Source organism: Notamacropus eugenii, chromosome 1 (assembly GCF_028372415.1).
Source record: "Notamacropus eugenii isolate mMacEug1 chromosome 1, mMacEug1.pri_v2, whole genome shotgun sequence".
Taxonomy (NCBI): domain Eukaryota; kingdom Metazoa; phylum Chordata; class Mammalia; order Diprotodontia; family Macropodidae; genus Notamacropus; species Notamacropus eugenii.
The window spans coordinates 479,231,622-479,254,439 of NC_092872.1; the positions used below are offsets into that span (position 1 = coordinate 479,231,622).

At 45.2% G+C, this 22,818-nt stretch overlaps 2 protein-coding genes across 6 annotated transcripts in view; both read right to left on the reverse strand.

Moving 5' to 3' along the window:
• Positions 1 to 17,309, reverse strand: ST6GALNAC4 (ST6 N-acetylgalactosaminide alpha-2,6-sialyltransferase 4). 2 transcript variants are annotated; one of them, XM_072632540.1, is made up of 6 exons: positions 17,179 to 17,309; positions 16,540 to 16,600; positions 8,517 to 8,705; positions 7,269 to 7,681; positions 6,183 to 6,290; positions 1 to 2,918 (listed from the first exon to the last, which is right to left on the reverse strand). In XM_072632540.1, exons 2-6 carry the CDS (start codon positions 16,549 to 16,551, stop codon positions 2,729 to 2,731), a joined length of 912 nt encoding a protein of 303 aa, XP_072488641.1. In that variant the 5' UTR covers positions 16,552 to 16,600; positions 17,179 to 17,309; the 3' UTR covers positions 1 to 2,728. The 2 variants fall into 2 exon arrangements, with proteins under 2 accessions (XP_072488641.1, XP_072488640.1); XM_072632539.1 differs by lacking the exon at positions 17,179 to 17,309 and adding an exon at positions 16,903 to 17,047.
• Positions 8,617 to 22,818, reverse strand: part of PIP5KL1 (phosphatidylinositol-4-phosphate 5-kinase like 1) — a 26,784-nt gene continuing 12,582 nt past the window's right edge. For 3 of the 4 annotated variants that reach the window (XR_011972217.1, XR_011972216.1, XR_011972214.1), the window contains one exon: positions 21,407 to 21,574. The gene's annotated coding sequence lies outside the window, so the exon portion shown is untranslated. Of the gene's footprint in view, positions 8,706 to 21,406; positions 21,575 to 22,818 lie in introns of those variants that run through there. The other variant, XR_011972215.1, reaches the window with a different exon arrangement.

Genomic DNA, 22,818 nt, shown 5'->3' on the forward strand with positions numbered 1-22,818 from the left:
CAGCATTCAAAGTGACTTTATTGACAAATCGCTTTGGTATTTGATCCAAGGACACTTTGTAACTCAAAGAAGGAGACACTGGTGAGTTAAAGGGATTCTTCCAGCTCTTGGGCTGACAGACTGACCAAGTCAGCTTCTGGAAAGTTTCCAGAGTTCTCCCCATCAAGTTCTCCCTTATCTGGGATGTACATGTGTTTGAAAGAGCTTCTGAATTTGAATGCCACTTCCTGGGTCAAAATAAGGATAGGATGAGGAGGTGGAGGCAGCTATGGTATGCACTGGAAAGAACACTAGTTTTAGAGTCTGAGAATCTGAGTTTAAATTCTGGCTCTGCTACATGCTGCACATGTGGCCTTGGGCAAATCACTCTGACCTCAGTTTCCTCATCCGTCAAATGAGGGAGAGTTGAACTATATGATCTCTAATGTCCCTTTTAGCTCCAAATCCCATAATCCAATGTCAGGGACTGAAGTCTTTACCAAGGGACTCTAAGGCCTCATTTTCATCCCAGGGAGCAGGGCTCTTTATACAAGGAATCTGCACCCCCAATATCATGTGGTAACCACTGGCCCATACAGCCCAGCATGCGAGTACAGGCCCACAGTAAGGGAAACATCAAGTCTAAACAGCAGCAACATCAGGATGCTGGGATATTTGGCTAGACCAGTGTTCTTGATCCCAGGGGACAACACCAGGGAAGGCTGGATAAAGGCCATAGTGAATTGTGATAGAAAGAGCACTGGGTTTGACTTGCTGTTCTACTGTGGGACCTTGGGAAAGTCATTTTTCCCTATATGATACTAACTTTCTCCTTGTATAAAACAAGAGGGCTGGACTAGTCCATCTCTAATAGCCCTGCTAGCTTCAGTCCTATGAGGCTGTGACTTTCAGAGGCAGGTCTGCTGGCCCTAGAGGTAAGGAGCTTACCAAAAGAGCCTGGCTGCTAGAATGAGCTGAACGTCTGACTTGGAGTTCAGATCTAGGTTCAAATCCCCATCCCTGAAATTTACTGACTGTGGGAGTTTGATGATGTGCAGCTACTGTGAGGCCTTTATCTATATTCCTAGAAACCTTAGTTCTGAAGAGCACCCTCAGACAAGTGGCTTCCTTTCTCTAAAGCCTCATCTGTGAAACGTGGATGACAACACCCATAGCACCTGCCTCCCAGGGCTGTTATGAAGCTACAAGATGACGCACATAAAGTGCTCTGCAGCACTATTATCGTAGGAATTGTTTACCAAGAAGGAGGTGCCTTCAGCTGAAGATTTGCAGTTGGAAGGTCAAGAAATAGTGCACAGAGGGAATAAACATAATAACTAGCACTCTTACAGGGTTATACGATGCATGGGCCAGGCCCTGGGATACGCACTTTACAGATATTATCTCATTTGATCCTCACAACAACCCTAGGAGGTAGATGCTATTATTCATCCCTTTTTACAGATGAAGAAAGTGACAGGCAGAGGCTAAGTGACTTTGCCAAGGTCACACAGCTAAGGAAGCATGTGGAATAGATCTCTAATGTCTAGAAAGCAGCACATTTATCCCCTGTGCTTCATTGATCCCTGGGCAGTCTGAGAGGAATGCTGGTTTCCTTGAAGTCCCATGATGAAGTCAGACTGCCACTTACTAGCTATGTGACCTTAGGAAAGTCACACTATGCTTTTTAGTTCCTTATTCAAAAAAGGAAAAAGCTGCCCTAGAAAATCTAAGTTCCTTCTAGCTCTAAACCCTATGATCTTATGACTCTGGGGAGGGGAAGGAGAGAAGTTTTAAAAGCTGCCAGTCTTACCCCCAGTGGCCAGTGAGAGTCAGCAAGCATTTTCAACAACCTGTCCCCTGCTCTTTTGGATCTTCTGCCACTATCTGACCTGCCTGCCAATGAAAGCTAGTGGGGTTAATGCTAATTCTCTGCTTTCCAGGACAAGGGTGGGAACATGAGATAGGAGGTGAGGAAATGGGGGGGGGGGGGAGGGCACCAGAGCAGGCTTCCCAGAGGAAGTAACCTTGAGTTATCTCCTAGTTGGAGTCAAATCCCACAATGCTGGTGAAGGGACACAAAAAAAGATGTGCCCATTTTGCCCTCTGTCTGACCTAGATTCAAGATCACACTAAGGTTTCCTGATGCACCTCTTGATGAAGGGGGATGGAGATGGGAAGCCAGAGAGGAGAGGGGACTCTGGCACCCTGGTCTCACCCCTGACAGCTCCTCCTGCTACAAAATGCTAGCTCACTCAAGTCAATAGCTCCTGCCCCATCTCAGAAGCTCAATTCCCTGTTCCCAGGACCTCTGGTACACTGGGAGACAGCAGAGAGGGTCCAGACTAGACCTTAGCACACCAAAGCACTGGCCTCCTCTGGACCCCAGTAGTGTCCACAAGTCCCCTTGGAATCCCAGTGGATTCCAAATTCAAGTAAATGTCCAACTTCCAAAAGTTCAAGGTAGGTTTCCTTAAAAACAGGAAAAAAAATTACTGTGGAAGCGGGGTGGGGGGAGAGAAACATTCCTTCTTCCTCCCAGTTTGGTTCAAAGTTCAAAGGCTAGAGGGATTTCATACATCAGAAACATACCAGTCCATCTACCCCATGGAGTATGACAGCTTTATACTCCCTTAGGCAGTAGGGCAGCCCAGGACACCAGGGTCTGCCATGTTCTGAGATGGGCAGCAAGATGTCCCAGCCCTGGATCTGCTGTCTGGATCTAGGATGACCTGGTTCTTCAGGAGACCTACTCACTCTGCCAAGAGGGGTGTGTAAAGATGATAGACTTCTTTTTGGCCCAGCGGGAAAAAATAGCCTTCTCAGTGATGAATCGATGGGCACCCCGTGGTGCCTTCTCATGAACCAGGTAAGTGTGGCACTCATCCAGCTTGCCCTTCTCAAAGTAGTGGTAAGGCACAGAAGGGGGGCTCTGCTCTCTGCAAGGAAAGGGAACATCAGAATAGGATCAGATAGAATTTAACCTGTGGCTAAGATGAATGGACACTTGCCTCCACGCTCCTTGGCTGCTGCCACCAACATCATCATTATAAACAAACATTTGCTAAACTGCTAATTATGTTCAAGGGCCTTGCCTTGTTGCTCTTAGAAATACTCAGAAATCTAAGATCTAGCCCCTTGCCTCAAGGGTCTAACAAAGGCACACAGAGAGTTAAATGCCATACAATGTCAGATATCATTTTTTGTTTTGTTTTGTTTTGATGTGTTGGTCAGTTTTGCTGGAAATTTTTTTCTTCTTCCTCTTTAAACTTTATCATAAGAGATGACTAAAATGATGGCGATTAAAATACAGATAAAAAGAAAGGCCATGCCGTGCTAATATAATAAAAATGACAATTCTACCTAAATTAATTTACTTATTTTGTGCCATACCAATTAAACAATCAGATAATTATTTTCTAGAGCTGGATAAAATAATATCAAAATTCATTTGGAAGAACAAAAGGTCCAGAATATCAAAGGGACTAATGAAAAGAAATGCTTGGGAAGGTAGCCTAGCACTACCAGACCTCAAATTGTACTATAAAGCAGGAATTATCAAAACCACTTGGTATTGGCTAAGAAACAGAGAGGTAGACAAGTGGAATAGACTTGGCACTCAAGACACAGTAGGCAAGGAATATAGCAACCTCCTGTTTGATAAACCCAAGGACCCCAGGTTCTGGGATAAGAAGTCACTGTTCGACAAAAATTGCTGGGAAAACTGGATAACAGTGTGGCGGAAATTAGGCATAGACCCATACCTGACACTGTACACAAGAATAAAGTCCAAATGGGTACATGATTTAGGCATAAAGATCAATACCATGAATAAACTGGAGAAGCCAGGAATAGTGTATTTATCAGATTTATGGAGAAGGGAAGTATTTTTTACTAAAGAAGAGATAGAAAGCATTATGAAATGCAAGATGGATAATTTTGATTATATTAAACTGAGAAGTTTTTGCACAACCAAACCCAATGCAACCAAAATTCGGAGGATGTAGTAAATTGGGAAAGAATTTTTAACAGCTAAGCTTGGGGATAAAGGCCTCATTTCTAGAATATATAGAGAACTGACTCAAATGTATAACCATACAAGTCATTCCCCAATTGACAAATGGTCAAAGGATATGAACAGGCAATTTTCAGAGGAAGAAATTAAAGATATCTATAATCATATGAAAAAATGCTCAATCACTGTTGATTAGAGAGATGCAAATCAAAACAACTCTGAGGTACCACATCACACCAATAAGATTGGCAAACATGACAGAACAAGAAAACGATAAATTCTGGAGAGGATGTGGGAGAGTTGGAACACTAATTCATTGTTGGTGGAGCTGTGAGCTCATCCAACCATTCTGGAGAGCAATTTGGAACTATGCCCAAAGGGCTACAAAAATGTGCATACCCTTTGACCCAGCAATATCACTACTAGGACTGTATCCCCAAGAGATCATAAAAATGGGAAAGGGTCCCACATGTACAAAAATATTTATAGCAGCACTCTTTGTAGTTGCCAAAAACTGGAAGTCAAGGGGATGCCCATCAATTGGGGAATGGCTGAATAAATTATGGTATATGAATGTAATGGAGTACTATTGTGCCATAAGAAATGATGAACAAGAAGACTTCAGAGAGGCCTGGAAGGACATATATGACCTGATGCTGAGTGAAAGGAGCAGAACCAGGAGAACTTTGTGCACAGCAACGACCACAGTGTGAGAAGAGTTTTTTCTGGGAGACTTGGAATTTCATAATAACACAAAAACTTATTAAAAAAAAAATCCCAATGGTGGTTTTCTAAGGCAAAATGCCTTCCACACTCAGAGAAAGAAATATGGAAGTCATTCGCAGAATGTACAGATCATGTTTGTGTGTGTGTGTGTGTTTGTGTATCATGTTGTGATTTGTTATATGATTTCTTCCATTTTTTTTAGTTCGACTACATAGCATTACTATAGTGAAAACGTACTCAATAGGAAAGTATATGTAGAACCTATACAGAATTGTATGCTGTCATGGGGAGGGAGGGGGGTAGTGGGGGGTAGGTGTGGGGGGGATAAAATCTCAATTGTATGGCAGTGATTGTTAAACATTAAAAAATAATAATAATAAAATTAAATTTAAAAAATAACATTTAAAACAAATAGCAAATTGTACATAAAAGATTTCAGTTTCATATGCAATAATCTTCTTTTAAAATTAAAAAAAAAGAAAAGAAAGGCCATGTAATGATTTATCCGTATGCCCTCCTATGTATCCAGAGCAAAGATGGAAGGACATGCAGGATTAGGCTTTCTATGAAGACTGACCCTCACTGCAAGGAGTGATTGGACTAGATATGCCACCCTTGTGGACAAGGCTCTTAATGTGGGGTCCACAGAGCCCCTGTGGATAGATTTTAGTGGGGAGTCTGTGAATTTGGATGGATAAAAAAATCACATCTTTATTTCAAAGGGATTAGGATTCCTTCATAATCCTAAATCTTTTATTTTATGTATTTAAAAATATGATTCTAAGAAGGGGTCCACAGGCTTCCACAGACTGGTCATGGCAATGAGCAGATTAAGGATCCTTGCGTTAGGGAAAGTAGGATATCACAGGGAGACAACAAAGTAAGGGCAAGCTACTCAATCCTGAATTCCACTCCAAGGTATTGAGGCTAGACAAGCCTGCTTCATATCCTAGAAAAAATATCCTAGGGCTCAAGAAATGGTAAAATGGCTGATGGAACTCATGTATCTATATAAACCTGCTTTACTCTCTCCGTGAATGATACCACCTTGTGAAGAGTATAATGAATAAATAGTTCCTTCCCCTGAATGTTGAAAGAACCTAAAGTGGAAGGGGCCTGTCTTCTATTTTGCTATCACCCCCAAACGAGTGGACTCAATAAATGCTTGTGAATGAGGTGAACAGCATATTCCAAGGATTCTAGGCAATGACACAGTCCAGCTGCTCTTTCCCAGGCTCCCTCTATATCTCTCAACCCACCCCACCCTCCATCAGGGTACCCCCATATCCCTGGAAAAGGCACAATTTTTCTGCTTAGGGGAAGGGAAATCCCAGTCCACATCAGCCTCTACCCAAAACTTCAGATCCTAAGCAGGAGGCTTGGAGCATCCCAATGAGATTTCTGGGTAAGGCACCCCCACTGACACCATTTTCTCCTCTACTAACTCCCCCCACACTGATACCTGCAGTAGCTGTCGCTGACCATGCCATAGACTACAATCTGCTCACACAGCTCCATGGCCAAGATCATGGTGAACCACCCTGTGCTCAGGAAGGAGCCCGACTTCATCCTGGGGAAGGCAAAAAACCATGCCATTTTTCAGTACTGTCCTTCCTCCAAGACCTCCATCCTCCTAAACCCAAGGTTGCCAACCTATTACACTTGAACTGACTCTCTCTTCTCCTTTTTTACAGCCCACCTCTCTAGGGTTAATTACCTACCCTATTTCTTTTCAGGTCTTGTTCTCTGCTGATTTTTATGGTTCCTATAGACCACTGAGAAGCCAAGTCTCAGACTCTAAAAGGACTTTAGAGGTCACCAATTCCAGATTCCCAGGCAACCCCTCAACAGCAGGCCTGGCAAAGGGCCCTGCACCCTCTTCTTGATACTGATTTACAGTGCCATGGCAAGAGGACTGGACCTGAGGCAAGGAAACCTGCATTCAAATCCTAACTCTGACCCTGGTACAACCCTGAGCAAATCGCTGCCATCCTCCTAGCCTTGGGCTCATGGTCTAGTAAGTGGGGATAATGCCATTGTCCATATGTTCCTCCCTCAATGGGTGATGCTTTGTAAACTTTAAGGTGCCAGGAAAACATGAATTCTTATTATTATGACTGAGACAGCCCATTCCACTGTAGGTCAAAAGCTATGGTCAAAATCTGCCTCCCTATATATTAACTCACATTGATAAAGCACTGTAAGATTTACAAAGCATTTTCCTCTTAACAATCCTGTGGGGTTAGGAATAACAGTATTATATGCCCCTTTCCATAAATGAGGAAAATGAAGAAAATGAGTGACATGACCATGGCCACACAGAGTCAGAGCCAAGGTCTGAATCTAGGACCACTGACATCCCACTTGACCACATCATCTCTGTCTAGATTCCTAGTAAACAGAATAAAATAAATTCCTAGTAAATAAATTCCTAGCTCTCCCCTCTGGTGCTTTATAGACTAAGTCTGTTCCCAAGCTCCTCAAGCCCACTGGAGCCCTGTGGTAGCAAAGGGAGGGAAAACTTGGAGAAAGGGGCCATTGTGCTCACCGGTTCTTGCCAGTCTCATTCTGGAAGACCTCGTCACAGTAGGCCATCATGTGATCAGTGAGGGTGTAGAGCTGCACCCCAGGGTACATTTCCTTGACCTTCAGCAGGGTTCGGTAGGTGGAGCCTCCCTGGTCACGGTTCATACGCTTCCCAGGACCCCAGACCACATATACAGTGTCCCTTGCTTGCTGGAAGAAATATGACTGGTTGCGCAGCAGGAGGGGGACACTGGTGTGGGACACCATACGTAATGTACTTCGGCGACCCACGTCTGCTTCATAGCCTGCTGTGGGTGCCTGGTTCATGCGCAGCACACACTCTGTCCCATCAATCTCTGGTCCCCAGCGGGAACCAAGCATCTGACCGGAACTCGATACTAGGGCACAGCGGCGACAAAGCCTGTGGACCAGAGGCTGTGGAAGAAAGATTCAATGGGCTGGAGGAATCTTTCCAGGCTGATGTTCAAAGCCAATGTACCCTCTGGACACTTGGAGGAAGGTGGCAGTAAGGAGGAGGACTCCTAACTAGAAGCATAGAACTGTAAATCCTGACGTCTAAACCCTGACAACCTGCTTTCAATCTGACCAGTGACCTGGCCTCGTGGGCCAAGACACATTTCTCAAGTCTTCTCTTCTATTTCTTCAGACAATGACTTCTCCCCTACAACATCATTGTCAAATACCCAAAGGGACCTTATTTTCTTTAATTCTTTTGGAATTATATCATGAGTGATATGGACAGATAGAATCCAAGCCTTCTCTCCTTCTCAGTCCCTCAAACTCAGAAAATACCTGAAGAACTGGATAGTGCAGCTGATCTCTCCAGAGGTCAAGGGAGGACTAACTGACCTCAGATAATTATTTTTGTTTAACCCTGAAGATTTCTCCTATTTGTCAATCTTCATCCCTGAGGGGGAGAAGCATAGCGTTTAGCTACATCTAGCAACAGAGATACTGTATTTTACTATGTCTAAGAAGAGTTTTTATTTAAATAATCCCATAATAGAGATAATTATATTTCTTTATAATAAACAGCCAAAACATTATACCACTTATCTCTCTCTCAGACCCCTTCTCAGAGTGTCTGGAAGAGAAATAGGCAAACTAAACTGTTCATCTGTCTTATTTTCATTGGAATATAAGCTTCCAGAAGGGTGATAGAGATAGAGGCAATATGACTGAGAATCTCATCCCCTATCCCTGGGTTTTCCTAAAGAAGCAGGGAAGCAAACCCAAGGAGTTAACCCACCTTGCCATCGGGCACACTGCTGTAACCCTGAAAGTGCAGGGGGCCAGGCACAGTGGGCCAGAGGCTCTCGTGACGTTGACTTGAAGCTAGGCATGCCTTCCAACACAATTGGGTACACAAATGATTGCAGAAAAGGACATAGAGGATGATGAGGACCAAGAAGCACAGTGGTATAGAAAAGAGTCGACCCTGGAGGGGAAAAAAGGAAGCAGCAGTCAGCCAGAGCTCCATGCTGTCTAAGACTTTCCAAGCTCAAGATCATAGAGAGCACAAGAATCACAAGATCATGGAGCCACTGTCTCACAAGATTTTAATATCACGAAGGTGAGCAGCACAGAATCTGCGAGTCATGCAATGTTTCCTTTGGAAAGGACCTCAGAGGTCATCTAGTCTAAAGCTCTAGCCCACCATGGGAATATCACGCTTCCATAGACAAGGAGCCCCAGACCTTAAAAATGAACCTGTTAGATGGTTCTTACTTTGTTAGGATTAACATCTTCTATCAAGTCAACATCTTCCTCCTTCTAACATCCCACCTCTAGTCCTAGTACTACCCTGAAAGGAAAGGAAGAAAGGAAGGAGAGAAGGGAAGAAGGAAGGGGGAAAAGGAGGGAGAAAGAGGAGGGAGGGAAGAAAAGGAGATGGAAGTAGGGAGGGAAGAAAAGAAGGAAAGAAGTACCTACTATGTGCCTGGTACTGTAAGTACTTTACAAACATTATCTCACTTCACAACAACTCTGAGAGGTAAATGCTATCTGTTGCTCAGTTGTTTTTCACTCATGTCTGACTCTGAGATCTCATTTGGGATCTTCTTGGCAAAGATACTGGAACTATTTGCCATTTCCTTCTCCAGCTCATTTTGCAAAAGAAGAAACTGAGGCAAACAGGGTTAAGTGACTTGCGCCGGGGCACACAGCTAGTAAGTGTCTGAGGCTGAATTTGAACTCAGGAGGAAGAATCTTCTTGATTCCAGGGCCTGGTACTCTAACTACTGCACCAGTATTCTCCCCATTTTACAGCTGAGGAAACTGAGGCTGACAGAGGTTTAAGTGACTTGCCCAAGGTCCAGCTATTAAGGGTCTGAGGCCAGATCCTGACTTCAGGATCTAGTGCTCTATCTATTGCATGATCTAGCCATCTCTGGTACTACAAAGTCTGTGCCTTTTCCACAACAGCTCTCTTCTCTTCTTTAGGCAGCTAAAGTGTTAATTTCAAAGTTTGTGTCACAGGAGCTTTTCTGGGGAAAACTGATAAGGCCAAGAATAGTTATGCAATCATCCTTGATTACTGGCTTAGCACTTGTACTTTTAAGTGCACACTCAGATCTTCCTGACTCCAAATCCAGCAGTCTATCTACTATGCCATGTTGCAACCCCTTAACAAGCTAGGCCAGGGGTGAGGAACCTGCAGCCTCGAGGCCACTTGTGGCCTTATAGGTCCTCAAGTGCAGCACTTTGACTCAGTCACTTGAAGACCTGGAAGCCACAGGTTCCCCACCCCTGAGCTAGGCTTGGCCTACCTTTCCAGGCTCCTTGTACATCACTTTCCTTTCCAGCACTGCCCACTGCAGTCAAATTGATCCCCAGCTGTTCCCCGTACTTCCCATTCCACTTTCCATCACTGTCCGTTTGCACAGGTCGTCCCCTTTACCTGGAATGCAACCTCTCTTCCTCCTCGAATTCCTAGCTACCTTCAAGGCTCACTCAAGTGGTCCTCCACATGTGGAAGGCGCTCCTTCTAAAACACAACTCAGAAGCCTTCTCTGAGGTCACAGGTAGCACACATTCAGCATGTGGAATGAGTCATGTATATTTTGGGGCAAGCACAATATGGGCATTTGTTTTGCTTGATTGTGCATATTTATTAGGATTTTCTTTTTCTTTTAATCTTTAAAACTGGGGGGAGGTGAGAGAGATAGGAAATAAATGCTGGTTAATTGAAAAATAAATTCGAATTTTTAAAGAAGAAGTCACCTTTTTATACAAGGCCTAATGTTCTTTCCCTCTTTCATTACTTTATATATTCTTTATCTATGAACATGACATATCTCTCTTCAGGAAAAAGCATATTGCAAAAGCTGTTTTCTTGGTCTTTGAAACCTCAAAGTGTAGCACCAAGCCCTGTACACACAGAAGGAACTCAAATACTTTCTGAAATGCTAAGGTTTCACTTCACACCCTGCAAACTGGCAAAGATAACCCAAAAAAACCCTAATGTTGGAGGGACTGCAGAAAGACAGATACTCTAATACACTGTTCATGGAGTTCTCCTGAATTGGTCCAATCATGAATCCATCAAGTATTTATTAAGAACCCAGTCACTGGGGATAAAAATAATATGAAATGAAATAATTCTTCACTCAAAGAATTTACATTCTAGTGGTAGAGACAATAAAAGCATAAAATATAAAGAGGATAAATGCAAAGTTAACTAAGAGGGAATTTGGAAGAGAGGGCAGGTGGAAGAGAGGCCAAAGGGAAAGAAAGGAAAGGCTTCAGTAGAAGGTGATACAGTGCACAGAATGCTGGGCCTGGAATCAGAAAGAACTCAGTTCAATGCCAGCCTCCCAACACTTGCCAGCTATGTGACCGTGGGCAAGTCACTTAACCCCGTTCGCCTCAGTTTTCTCATCTGTAAAGTGAGCTGGAGAAGGAAATGACGAACTATGCCAATATCTTTGCCAAGAAAACCTCAACTAGGGTCATGAAGAGTCAGACCCAACTGAAATGAATGAAGGAAAATAATGACAACAAAGAAGGTGGAGCCTGAGCTGCATCTTGAAGGAAGAGAGAGAATCTCTAAGGCAGCGATAAGGAGCACGTTCCTAACACTGGAAACAGGAAGTCCCATGTATCAAGAACCCAGAAAATCATTTGGAACTATTCTAGAAAACTGATGAAACGATTCCTACCCTTTGATTCAATGATCCCACTCTGGGGCACTTATCCAAAGGAGGTCAAAAACAGAAAACAAAGTCTAATACATACCAAAATATTCATCACAACACTTATCATGCTAGCAAGGAACAGGGGAAAAAGTAGGCATCCATCCAATTAGGAAATGGTTGATCCATTGTATATGAAAGGTTTGAGGTACTATTGTGAAAAAAATGAAAATGAGGAATTCAGAGAACTATAAAAAGATTTTTGTGAACCGATGAGGAATGAAACATGAACATAATGACTATCAGTGAGCAATAGAAAAAAAAAACTGGTAAAGGTCTTGGAGACTAGGATGATAAAATATCTCTCTTCTCTTCAAAGAAAGGTGGGGAAGTTGAAGGTAAAATAGTACATATATATATATACATATATATATATCACATTAGTGTTTTGTTACTAGGATGGTACAATTGCGAGGGGGAGCCTAAATTCAGAAATAACTATGATTTTAAAAATAAGAGGTATCAATAAAACTTATTAATTTATAAAAGAATCAATGTTTGTTGAACTGAATGCGAATAATTCGTTCTTTTGTCTTATGGGGCGCCAGCTCCCCTGGCCCTCTGGGCCACCTCAACTCCTCTGCCAACCTTTACCTCTACACTTGCCAGAAGGATGAGATCTAGGTCAGTGATAGCAAGCAAGTAAGAAAGACAGAAGGATGGAGAGAGAGGCACAGCAAACATCAAGAAATGGCTTGAATAATTGAAACCTGCTGGTCTTCTCCATGACTAAATGTGGAAAGTCATTAGCAAATGATCTTTAAATTATCTGCAGGACCATAATAAGCAATAAATGTTTCCTGAACACATAGATTAATTAAATTGGTGTGGTGGAAAGACAAAATTTGGAGTCAGGAGGCTTGGTTTCAAATCTTGGCTCTGCTTCTTACTTCCTTGTGTGACCTTAGGCAAATCAAATCACTGTACCACTGGCAGGGGAAGGAGATTTCAATTTAGGCTCATAGGGCAGTTAGTGATGGAACATCAGACCTGAAGTCAGGAAGACCTGAGCTCAATCTAGCCTCAGAGTAGTCACTGCCTAGCTATACTACCCTGGGCAAGTCACAACCTCTGTTTTTCCTTTATCCACAAGAGAAGGAAATGACAAACCACTCCAGCCAAGAAATTGCCAAGAAAACCCCAAATGGGGTCACAAAGAGCCAAACATGACTGAACAATAAAAAGCATTATGAGCTGGAAAGAACCTTGGAGGTCATTCTAGTTTAGTCCTCTCATTTTATGAAGAAGGAAACTGAGCCTCAGAGAGGTTAAAGGACTCCACTAAGGGCCATATAGATGAGCTGAGACTTGAACCTGGGTCCTCTGATACTAGGTCTGGTACTCTCTTTGTTTCTACTTCTGTAAAATTAGGGAGTTAGAGTAAAGTCCCTTCACACTCTAAAGTCTACTGCCCCTAGAAGAATTCCTGTTATTATCTTCAAAGAAAGCAAAGTGAAGCCTTCCTCTATCCCCTCCTCAACTCCCACTAAGGATGGAGGGGGGTGAAAGCCATTCCCCTTCCTACCCATGGGTGTGTCCCTTTAGCTAAACTACTGATTGTATCAACTAGCCAGCTGCAGGACACAAAATAAGATTAGTGACCTCTCCCTCCTCTCAGATAGCACCTAAAAATAACCTTCCCCAACCTCCCCCTCCTCCTGCTGAGGAAGAGAGCATTCAGAGCTAGAAGAGGCTCAAAGGATCATGTCCAATCCAAACCTCTCATTTTACTAAGGAGGAAACCAAGGTTCAAAGAGGTGGTGGTCCTGGAAGCAAAATCAGAATTTGAACTCAGATCTCCTGATTTCAAGTTCAATGCTATAACCCCTATACCACAGATCTTCCCAGGATCCCTTAACTCTATAAAGATAGCCTGCTTTCGGGAGTGGGCCTGGCTCTTTGGCCCAGCAGAGAACCACAGAACCTGGAATGTCAGAGATAGAACCGACCAGGCATCAGGAAGACTTGAGTTATATAGGTAAACCCTGGGCAAGTCACTTAGCTTCTATTTGCCTCAGTTTACTCATCTGTAAAATAAGGATAACCATTGTGAGATCAAATGCATTGAGGGTTTCAAATTTATATAGCACATAGTAAGTGCCATATAAATCTTAGCTATTATCATTATTATTATTACCCGCAAGAAAATCAACTTTTGGGGGGTTCAATGTGCATTATGGTGAAGCCTATGGGACATCTCAGAATACCTAGGATTACAAAGGCAACCAATTTTATTTGAAATACAGTCATTGGGGTATTTAATTAAAAACTCAGGTAAAGAACCCCTGATCAAGCCAACCCCCTCGATTTTCCAGAGGCAAAAACAGACCCGGGGAAGGAAGTGACCTGCCCAAGGTCAGAAAAATATTAAGGATCTGAATCTACATCTTCCAACTTCAGATTTGGCCCACGTTCCTATGACATGGAAAATTACTTCTGTGATCTCTAAGGTCATTTTCAAACTCTGACGATCTTAGAGTTTAAATAACGCATTTATTTAAGTTTGGGAGCAGAACAAAGCTCTATTGTGAGTATGTCTGCTCTACCACGACGAACATTTTAGTTTAACCTTGAAGGTGTTGAGAATAATTAAGGACCATGAGACCACAGGAGCTATGGAGGGAAGAGGGACTTCCCTCTGACCTTTGAAGTCATCCTTCACTTTTCCCTTTGCTGACTCCTCAGTAACAAAGTCTTATTTATAGTCTTAGAAAATTGCCTGGAGGGATGGGCACTGAGAGGCTGACTTGCCCAGAGTCTCATAACCAGCCCAAGTCTTCTGGACTCTGAGAGAGGCTGTCTATCCGCTATGCTGCAAGTGCTACCTGACCCAATCTATGTCAGTCTCTGCCTCCATCCAGACAGGTCCCTTCACTGTTCCCCTGAACATAACTGGTACATCATGGGACTTTTACTCAAGCCTTCCCCTTCTTTATCTACTAGAAGCCTTCATTCCTTTTTTCTGACTCTTCACTCCTCAGAACTGTGAACTAGTCTCACCTCTTTTAGGAAACCTTCCCAGACAATATTTCCCACATCTCCCGAGTTCCTGTAGCACTGACTGTTGGACTAAACAGTGCATACTATCTGTCATATGCAGTCCTAACGTCCCCAAATGGACCATAATGTCCCAGACAGCAGGGCCGGTCTCGTACATATATCGATAAGGAGAGCGGATCCGTCAGATAGATAGAAAGGCAGATAGAAATACAGATCTAGATGGAGACAAATGATGCCTCCAGTAAATGTTCATTAAATTGCTGTTTACAATCATAAACTAATCTCTAGCCCCTTTAAAAACAAAAGAATTCAAAAGAATAAAATTCTAGCCCTTACTGCATGATCCTGGGCAACTGACTTCTATCTGAACCTCAAGGGAAGTCAGGAGAGCTGGACTGGAAGAAAGATTAGTTCTAACTCTGAAAGGACTATTCCTTCCAGTCAGTCTCACTGTACTGTAACTTAGCAAATGGCTCATTTAGAGTCAACATGTCAGGTTGTCATGGCAGTCTTGAGTTTGTGGGACTACAGGCCATATCCCCTTGCCACCTTATTCATGAACAAGCTACCACACATCCAAGCTATCATCTGCAGTCACTCAGGACCAGGTGTTCCCAACCTTTGGCTGCTGCTAATTTGGACTAAATGACCTCTCTTTCCAACTCTAAATCCTATAGAATACAGGTTCCTTTGATTATTCCCGCTGTTAATTTTCTAAAAGGGCAATAAAAAGTCCTGATCAGTTACTTCTGTTTTGTCTAATGTCTTACAATCACTGAGAACGTGGATGAGTTATCCTGTTTCTAAGTCCCTGAAAGGTAGGTTAAGAAATGTTAATAAGCCAGGGACAAGGGGCTAGTTATGTTCTCCTTCCCACTGAAAATCCCCAAAGCCATAGTAGGAAATAGGTTGATAACTCCATCTAGGTAGGAAGGAAAGAAGGAAAGAGGGAAAGAAATAAAGAAAGAAGGAAAGAAGGAAGAAGGGAGGGGGAGAAAAAAGTTAAAAAGGAGACAAGTATTTATTATATGACTAAGTGACTGCTACACGCCAGGCACTATGCTAAGTGCTTTTACAAATATTATCTTACTTGATACAATAATGCTACAAGTGTTTCTATTAAACTCAATTGACAGTTAAGAAAATGAAGACTGACAAAGATTGAATGACTTTGCCCAGAATCCCACGGCTAGTAAGGGTCTGAGGCGTGGTTTGAACTCATGTCTTGTCGCCTGCTGGGCTAGCTAGCACTCTATCCACTTTGCCACTTAGTTGTCTCTAAGACAGTCTAAGGAAAAGCTTGGAGTGTGACCAGCAGATTTAGGGCCCCCCTGCTTCAAGCTGGAGGGCTCTGTCTTTGGAGTCAGAAGCCTGGATTTCTTATGCCAGTCTGTGTGAATTGGAGAAAAATCCTTTCCCGTCTCTGAGCCTCGCTGAGCTCAGGCATCCATAAAATCCTCGCCCTACTTCCCTCACAGGGTCACTGCCAGGATCAAATGACAACACATGTCAAGAGAAGCTAAAGCACAATGGACATGTGAGCTAGGGCAGGAGCTGCGTACCCTTGCCTCTCCTCCCGGCACCCTCCCTCTGAAGACAAAGGCTGGGTGGCTGAGGGAAGGAGTGCCATCTGGGAGCCCGAGGACCTGGGTTCTGGCTCTGCTACTACTTCCTTCCTTTGTGACCTTCCCCTTCTCTGGGCCTCGGTTCTCGTTTCTCAAATATGGGGGTTCGGACTAAACGGTCCCTACGCTCCAAGTCTACGTGCCTCTACACATTCCCCAGACGACCCAGGAGGTCTTCCCATAGACCCCCCCCTTTTTGGCAGGATGGTGACATTTAAGGGCTCTTTTTCTGAATTTTTTTAAAAAATCGTAACGGAAGAAAATGCTAACTTTCTGTTCGAGGCGAGTGGAAGTGAAAATGCGTTTCTTTTCCCCATCCCAGGTCACCCGTGGCACGTTAGGGGCTGCCCGCCGGTCCTGACCCCGCCGCTCTCGGCTCGCCCCCGTTTTCTGAGGGGCGGCCCTGAGCCCCCACAGCGGTCGCCCCTACACGGCCCGGCCCTCCTTCACTCACCGCCGTCTTCATCCTTTAACCTCTTAGCCGCCGCAGCTCTTCCTCCTCCGAGACGATGGGCCTGAAAGGGATCCGGGCCGTGAGGCGGTGCGCGGCGGCCACGCCCCCGCCTCCCGCGGGCCGAGCGGGTCCGCACTGGGGGAGGGTCCCGGGGAGATGGGGTCGGCCGGGAAGGACACCGGGCGCGGGATGCGGGGCGGCTCCCCGAGCAGGGGGAGGGAGAGGCCCGGCCCATCTGTCCCCTTCGCCCCCCGCGGCGCTCCCTCTCTCGGAGATGGAGTCCTCTCCCGCCCCCCGCCCCCGAGGAGGGACCCCCGGCTCCCTCTCCATCCCTCTCCCCATCCCCATCCTCCAGGATCGTACCCGGCAGGGAGGCGGGAGCAGGGGGCAGGACAGCGCGCGGGCCGCCGGGCAGGGGCTCCTGGGCGCAGCTCCATCGCCGGGCCGCTCCGCAGCCGGAGGACGCGTCCTCGGAGGCCCGGGGGAGCCGGGGCCTGCAGCGGCGCCCGGAGGGGGAGGGGCGCGGGGAGGCCGGGGCCGCGCGGGCCCGCCCCGCCCCCGCTCCCGCCCCCGGGGGCCCTCCTCCCCGCCCCCCTCCCGGCGCGGCTCTGCTGGGTGACCTTGGGCAAGTCGCTTTACCTCTCCGCCTCTCTCTAACCTCCTCCGGGCCGTAAACATCCCTCGGCTCCCTGAATAACTGTGAGGTCACCCGCCCGGCGGGCCGGGCTCTTCCTACCCTGCCGCCATCCGGTCCGGTTTCCTGAGGCTCTGCCCCGCCTATCTCCAACTCCCCTCTCCTCCCCTCCTCTTCCCCGCCCCCCCCCCCCAGTACGGAGCGAGCTGGGCAGGAAGCTGAGGATGGTCGGCGTGGGCAGCCCTCAGCCCTCCTCGCCCCCATCGCAGAGAGCAGGCTCGAGGCCCCTCGGCATTTCCTGTCCCGGCAACCAGGCAGGGCATTCCTCCTGGCTTCCTACGGCGCCCCCACTCCTGCAGCGGGGGTCAGAGGACCACGCGTGGCTCCGAGCCCCCCACGAGGCCGCTGCCAGGGAACTTGGCAGTCACTCGCTCCCCCTACAAAGGAGCCCAGTGATGGGCGGGGGCACCCTGTGAGTGTGTGCTGGGCCACCGGCAACTTCCTTCCCCTGCCCTCCCCGACCTAGCCTTTATCTGTTGTTCAGCAGTTTTCTTCCAGTCATGTCCGACCCTTCGTGACCCCATTTGGGGTTTTCTAGGCTGAGATACTGTAGTGGTTTGCCACTTCCTTCTCCAGCTCATTTTACAGAGGAGGAAACTGAGGCAAACAGGGTGAAGTGACTTGCCCAGGGTCACACAGCTAGTAAGTGTCTGAGGCCAGATTTGACTCAGGATGATGTCTTCTGACTCCAGGTCCAGCTCTCTGTCCCACCTAGCTGCCCATATTCCTTTTGTATATCCTGTCTATTGGAGTTAAGCAGAGCAGAAACTATTATCACCACTTTACAGATGAAGAAAGTGAGGCTCAGATGTCCTGCTCCTTTTAAGCAGATTCCATCTGACAGGCCCCAGGGCCAGAGGGGTTTGCCAAATGTATCCCTCACCTTTTTTAGCCTGAATTCCCAGGACAGAGCTGGTCTCCCTAAACTCCCACAGGGATTGGTGAAAGCAGTCCAGGCCACCTATGAATTTCAGCACACACTCCAGCACTTCCTTTGAAAACACGGAATCCAGGGGCAATGGGGACCATGTAGTCCAGCTCCCTCCATGTACAAATCAATTGAGGCCTAGAGAATAAGATTTGCCTAGGATCCACACAGTTAATGGCAGTCCTAGGACTAATATTATATCATATTTCTAGAGTACTTTGAGGTTTACAAAGTGATTTCCTCAATGATTTTTTTTTTTGAGGTCCATTGTGTTATTCCCATCCTAACAGCTGAGGAAACTAAGACTCAGACATTACCAATGGAACTTGCCCACAGGCTGACAAATAAGGACTGAAAGAGACTCAAATGAAGATCGCCCAATACCAAGGCCAGTGCTATTTCCATCCAACACAGTCTTTCTAATATTATGGTGTCCTAGCTTCAGAGTGCCACAGGTTTTCTCTTTTGGACCCTCATGGCTTAAGAGTGATTATCAATAGTAACTGTTGCTGTTTCCCTCCCAACCTGATGAAGTTATTTTTCTTTGCCTCATTAAAGGGGATATCCCCTGGCAACTTCTTAAAGAGGCCTATTCACTGAATGGGCATCATCTCACTCCTGAATAAACCTTGGCCTAAAAGGACTAAGGTCCCCCACTGCACCCTGGACCATCTCGCCAGTCATCCTGATGAATATCTGGTCACTGGATCCAGATGGCTCAGGAGGAGAAGTGAGGCTGGTGACCTGCACAGCCCTCCCTCACTCAAAACAAAGTCAAGTACAAGTCATGTCATCATTTCTCTGATGGCATGGTCTTCTTTGGCAACAAAGGATGAACACAACAATGAATCCTACACACAGCACAGTCCCTAATAAATGCTTTTCTGTCCTATTGCGCTTTTGACTCCAGACTGGGTAATTGCTGGGAATCCACACCCAAAAGGAATAGGGCAGGCTCATATCAATGGAGACTGTAAAAAGATGTTGGGGGCCTGGAAGGGAAGGGGGGAGCATAGGATTGTTTCTTAAGTGATATTCATGGCTACATCTTGGTACAAAGTCATGCCTTCTCATTAGTGCTCAGCCTCTCCCAACCTAATCCACAGTTACTGGGGCATAAAGGGGAGGCTGAGTACGTTTTAAAATGACTCTTTGATTGAGGGCTGAAACTAACTCTTAAACCTTTTGGCAAAAGAATATCCTTCCCTCCCCTCTCCTCACATTGCCTGTGAGTGACCGTACCAGCCACACCCTCAGTGTGACCTTGTCTGCAAAGACTAACTAATGGTTACTCACAATTCCAGTCAAGTCTCTTCCTCGTTCGAGGTGGGGTGTAGGAGGCTGAGTCCTTTCCAGAAGTTTCTCAATTTTTCTGCCCAGATCCCTTTTCAGCAAGTCACAAGCTCCCAGAGTCTGGAAGGCCTTTAGGCACCATCTCAGTCTAACTCATATGGGAATGAGAATCCTTTCTATAACATAGCTGACAAGTGATCCCCCAGTTTCCATTGAAGACCTCCCTCCAGTGAGGGAGAATCCACAGTCTCCTGAAGCAGCCTTAGCATTTCACTGTGGAATGGAGCTAATACTCATTAATGCTTTTCCTGACACCAAGCCTAAATCTTCCTCTTGGCAATCTTCACCCACTACTCCTCCTTCTACCTTCTGCTGTCAAGCAGGACCATCCTAATCCTCCCAGTAGCAATTCTTCCAATACCTGAAGATGGTTCTCATGCTCCTTCGAGTTTTTCTGCTTTAAGCTAAACATCCCCAGCTCCTTCAGCAGATCCTCCTTTAGCGTGCTGATTGCTTTTTAGGCCAACAACATCCTTCCAAAAAACATGACACCTACAACTGAATACAGTGCTCCAGATGTGATCCATCCAGAAGGAGGACGGAGATAGAGGTTCTGGACATGACGCCTCTCTTAATGTAGTTCAAGATCCCTTTAACTTTTGAGGCTACCATATCCTACCCTGGGCAGTTCAAATATCGTATCTTTGGGGCCGTTTCCAGAAGTACACTCCTGACAAAGATAAAGTCAGGGCTGTGTTAGAGCCAGCAGAGGGCTCAACAGAGAGGATTATTAAATTTTCATTTACACTTTGAAAATCAGCAAATGCTACAAATAGATCTCGATCTATTGTTTTGTCGCTTATCTAGACTTAAGTGATAGAGATAGGCAGCTAGGTGGCACAGTGGATAGAGCACCAGCCCTGGAGTTGGAAGATCTAGAGTTCAAATTTGCCCTAAGACATCTACTAGCTGTGTGACCCTGGGTGACTTACTTAAATCCCTTAGTTGCCTTCAAAAAGAAAAAGGCAAAGAAAGTGACAGAAAAAAATGTTAATGATACAGATGAAACTGTCCTGTGTCCCTTTTTTTCTCAGCTGGTTGTTTGCCTTGTGTATGTGTTCATCCTTCATTGCCAAAGAAGACCATGCCATCAGAGAAATAATGACAAGATTTGCACTTGACTTTGTTTTGAGTAAAGGAGGAATGTGCAGGTCACCAGCCTCACATCTCCTCCAGAGACATCTGAATCCAGTGACCAGATATTCATCAGGATGACTGGAGATGACCCAGGATGAGGCAATTGGGATTAAGTGACTTGCCCAAGGTCACACAGCTAAAGAGTGTCAAGTATTGGAGGTGAGATTTGAATTCAGGTCCTCTTGACTCCTGCCCTGGTGCTCTATCCACTGCACCACCTAGCTGCCCCAAAGAGCTAGTTGTTAAACATTTACCAAAAGAAAAAAGCAAAAAAAGTGATGGAAAAAATGTTAATGATACAAATGAAACTGTCCTATGTCCTTCCCCCTGCTCCTTCTCAGAGAGCTGGTTGTTAAACATTTACCAGCACACCCTGAACACAGATTTTTTTTCTACTTTAAACATACCCAATTCCTTCAGATGATCTTTACACAGCTGAATCCTAAGACTTCACCATCCTGGGTACCTTCCAATCACTAGCCAAGTTGTTTAGTGGATCAGCCTGAGTTCAAATCTACCTTCAGACATTTATTAGCTGTGTGGCCCTAGGCAAGTCACTTAATCTCCATCTGCTTCAGTTTCCCCATCAGTAAAATGGGGATAATAATAGCACTTGCCTCCTAGGGTCATTGAGAGGATCAAATGAGATAGCATATGTAAAGTGCTTTACAAACCTTAAAGTACCATATAAATGCTAGCTATTATTATCTTTAATTCAAGTTTCCTCCCCCCAATAAAAGGCCACAAGTTTTAGGTTCATAGAGAAATCTCAAAAATTCTTTTCTAAATCTGAAGAAATAAATATTCAAATACTCATAGTGAAGAGGCATCAGAGAGTAATGAAAAGTGGACTGGCTACTGAATCAGGAAGCCTGGGTTCATATCCAGTGCAAGTCTTATCATGATTGAAGCTGTTTCTTCACCTATAAAACAGAGATAATAATATCTGCATTAGTTAGCTCACCAGACTGTCCAGCCAACCACCCAACAAACATTTATTAAACGCTACTATGCATTGGGGACATGAAGATAAAAATGATGGTCCTCTTCAAGCACATTATATTTGACTAGACAAAATAATGCGTATCCATATAAATAAATGCCAAGTACACACATAGTAAATACATAGTCATTTCAGGGGGGCACTGAGAGCAGGACTTCCTATAAGAAGTGGGCACTTGAGCTGAGCTTTGGAGGGAGCCAGGGATGCTAGGTGGTGGAGATGAGGACAGAATGAATCCAAGCACAGGAGAAAGCATGGCCAAAGGCAGGGAGATAGGAGATGAATGTCTTGTACTGGAAAGAGCCAGTAGGCCAAGCTGCCTGGCCTGACCATAGAGTGAGCATTTCTTTTCTGCTGTCTCCAAAGTTAGCAATGATCTCTTAGTTGCCATATCCTCATTACATTGATTAATGTGCACTGAACCTGGAAAGAGGCTGGGGCCAAATTGTGAAAAGTTTTGTATGACCAGTAAGAGTTTATATTTTATCTCTAAGAGGCAGCATGGAGTCACTGGAGCTTTTTGGACAGGAGAGGGAGATGGTCAGACCTGTGAATTAGGAATCTCAGTGTGATGGCTGTGTGGAGGATGGAGAGGTGGACAGGAGAGAGAGTGAGGCAAGGAGACCAATCAAGAAGCAATTACAATAGTCCAGGAGAGATGGTGAGGCCCCAAATTAGAGTGGTGGTGTGGGTATAGAGAAGGGGACCGATCTAAGAGGGCACAGAGGTGCAGTTGCCAAGACCAGACTTGACTGTGGGAGTGATGCAAAGTAAAGAGTTGAGGATGATTCGGAGCACTGTATTCAGTTGTAGGTGTCATGTTTTTTGGAAGGATGTTGTTGGCCTAAAAAGCAATCAGCACGCTAAAGGATCTAAGGTTCCTGCCGGTTAAGGAGGATCAGCTGAAGGAGCTGGGGATGTTTAGCTTAAAGCAGAAAAACTCGAAGGAGCATGAGAACCATCTTCAGGTATTGGAAGAATTGCTACTGGGAGGATTAGGATGGTCCTGCTTGACAGCAGAAGGTAGAAGGAGGAGTAATGGGTGAAGATTGCCAAGAGGAAGATTTAGGCTGTGAACCTGGGTAGCTGGAAGGATGGTGGTAACTGACAGAAATGGGGAAGTTAGAAAGAAAAGTGGAATGGAGGGAAAGGAAATAGTCCAGT

What these genes read in the sequence shown, in the direction of transcription:
- ST6GALNAC4 (XM_072632540.1), bottom strand. An exon ending in GCAGTGTGCCCGATGGCAAG is followed by an intron (nt 7,682 to 8,516) that starts GTGGGTTAACTC and finishes TTTCTTCCACAG; the next exon opens with CCTCTGGTCCACAGGCTTTG. An exon ending in AATGAGACTGGCAAGAACCG is followed by an intron (nt 6,291 to 7,268) that starts GTGAGCACAATG and finishes TGCCTTCCCCAG; the next exon opens with GATGAAGTCGGGCTCCTTCC.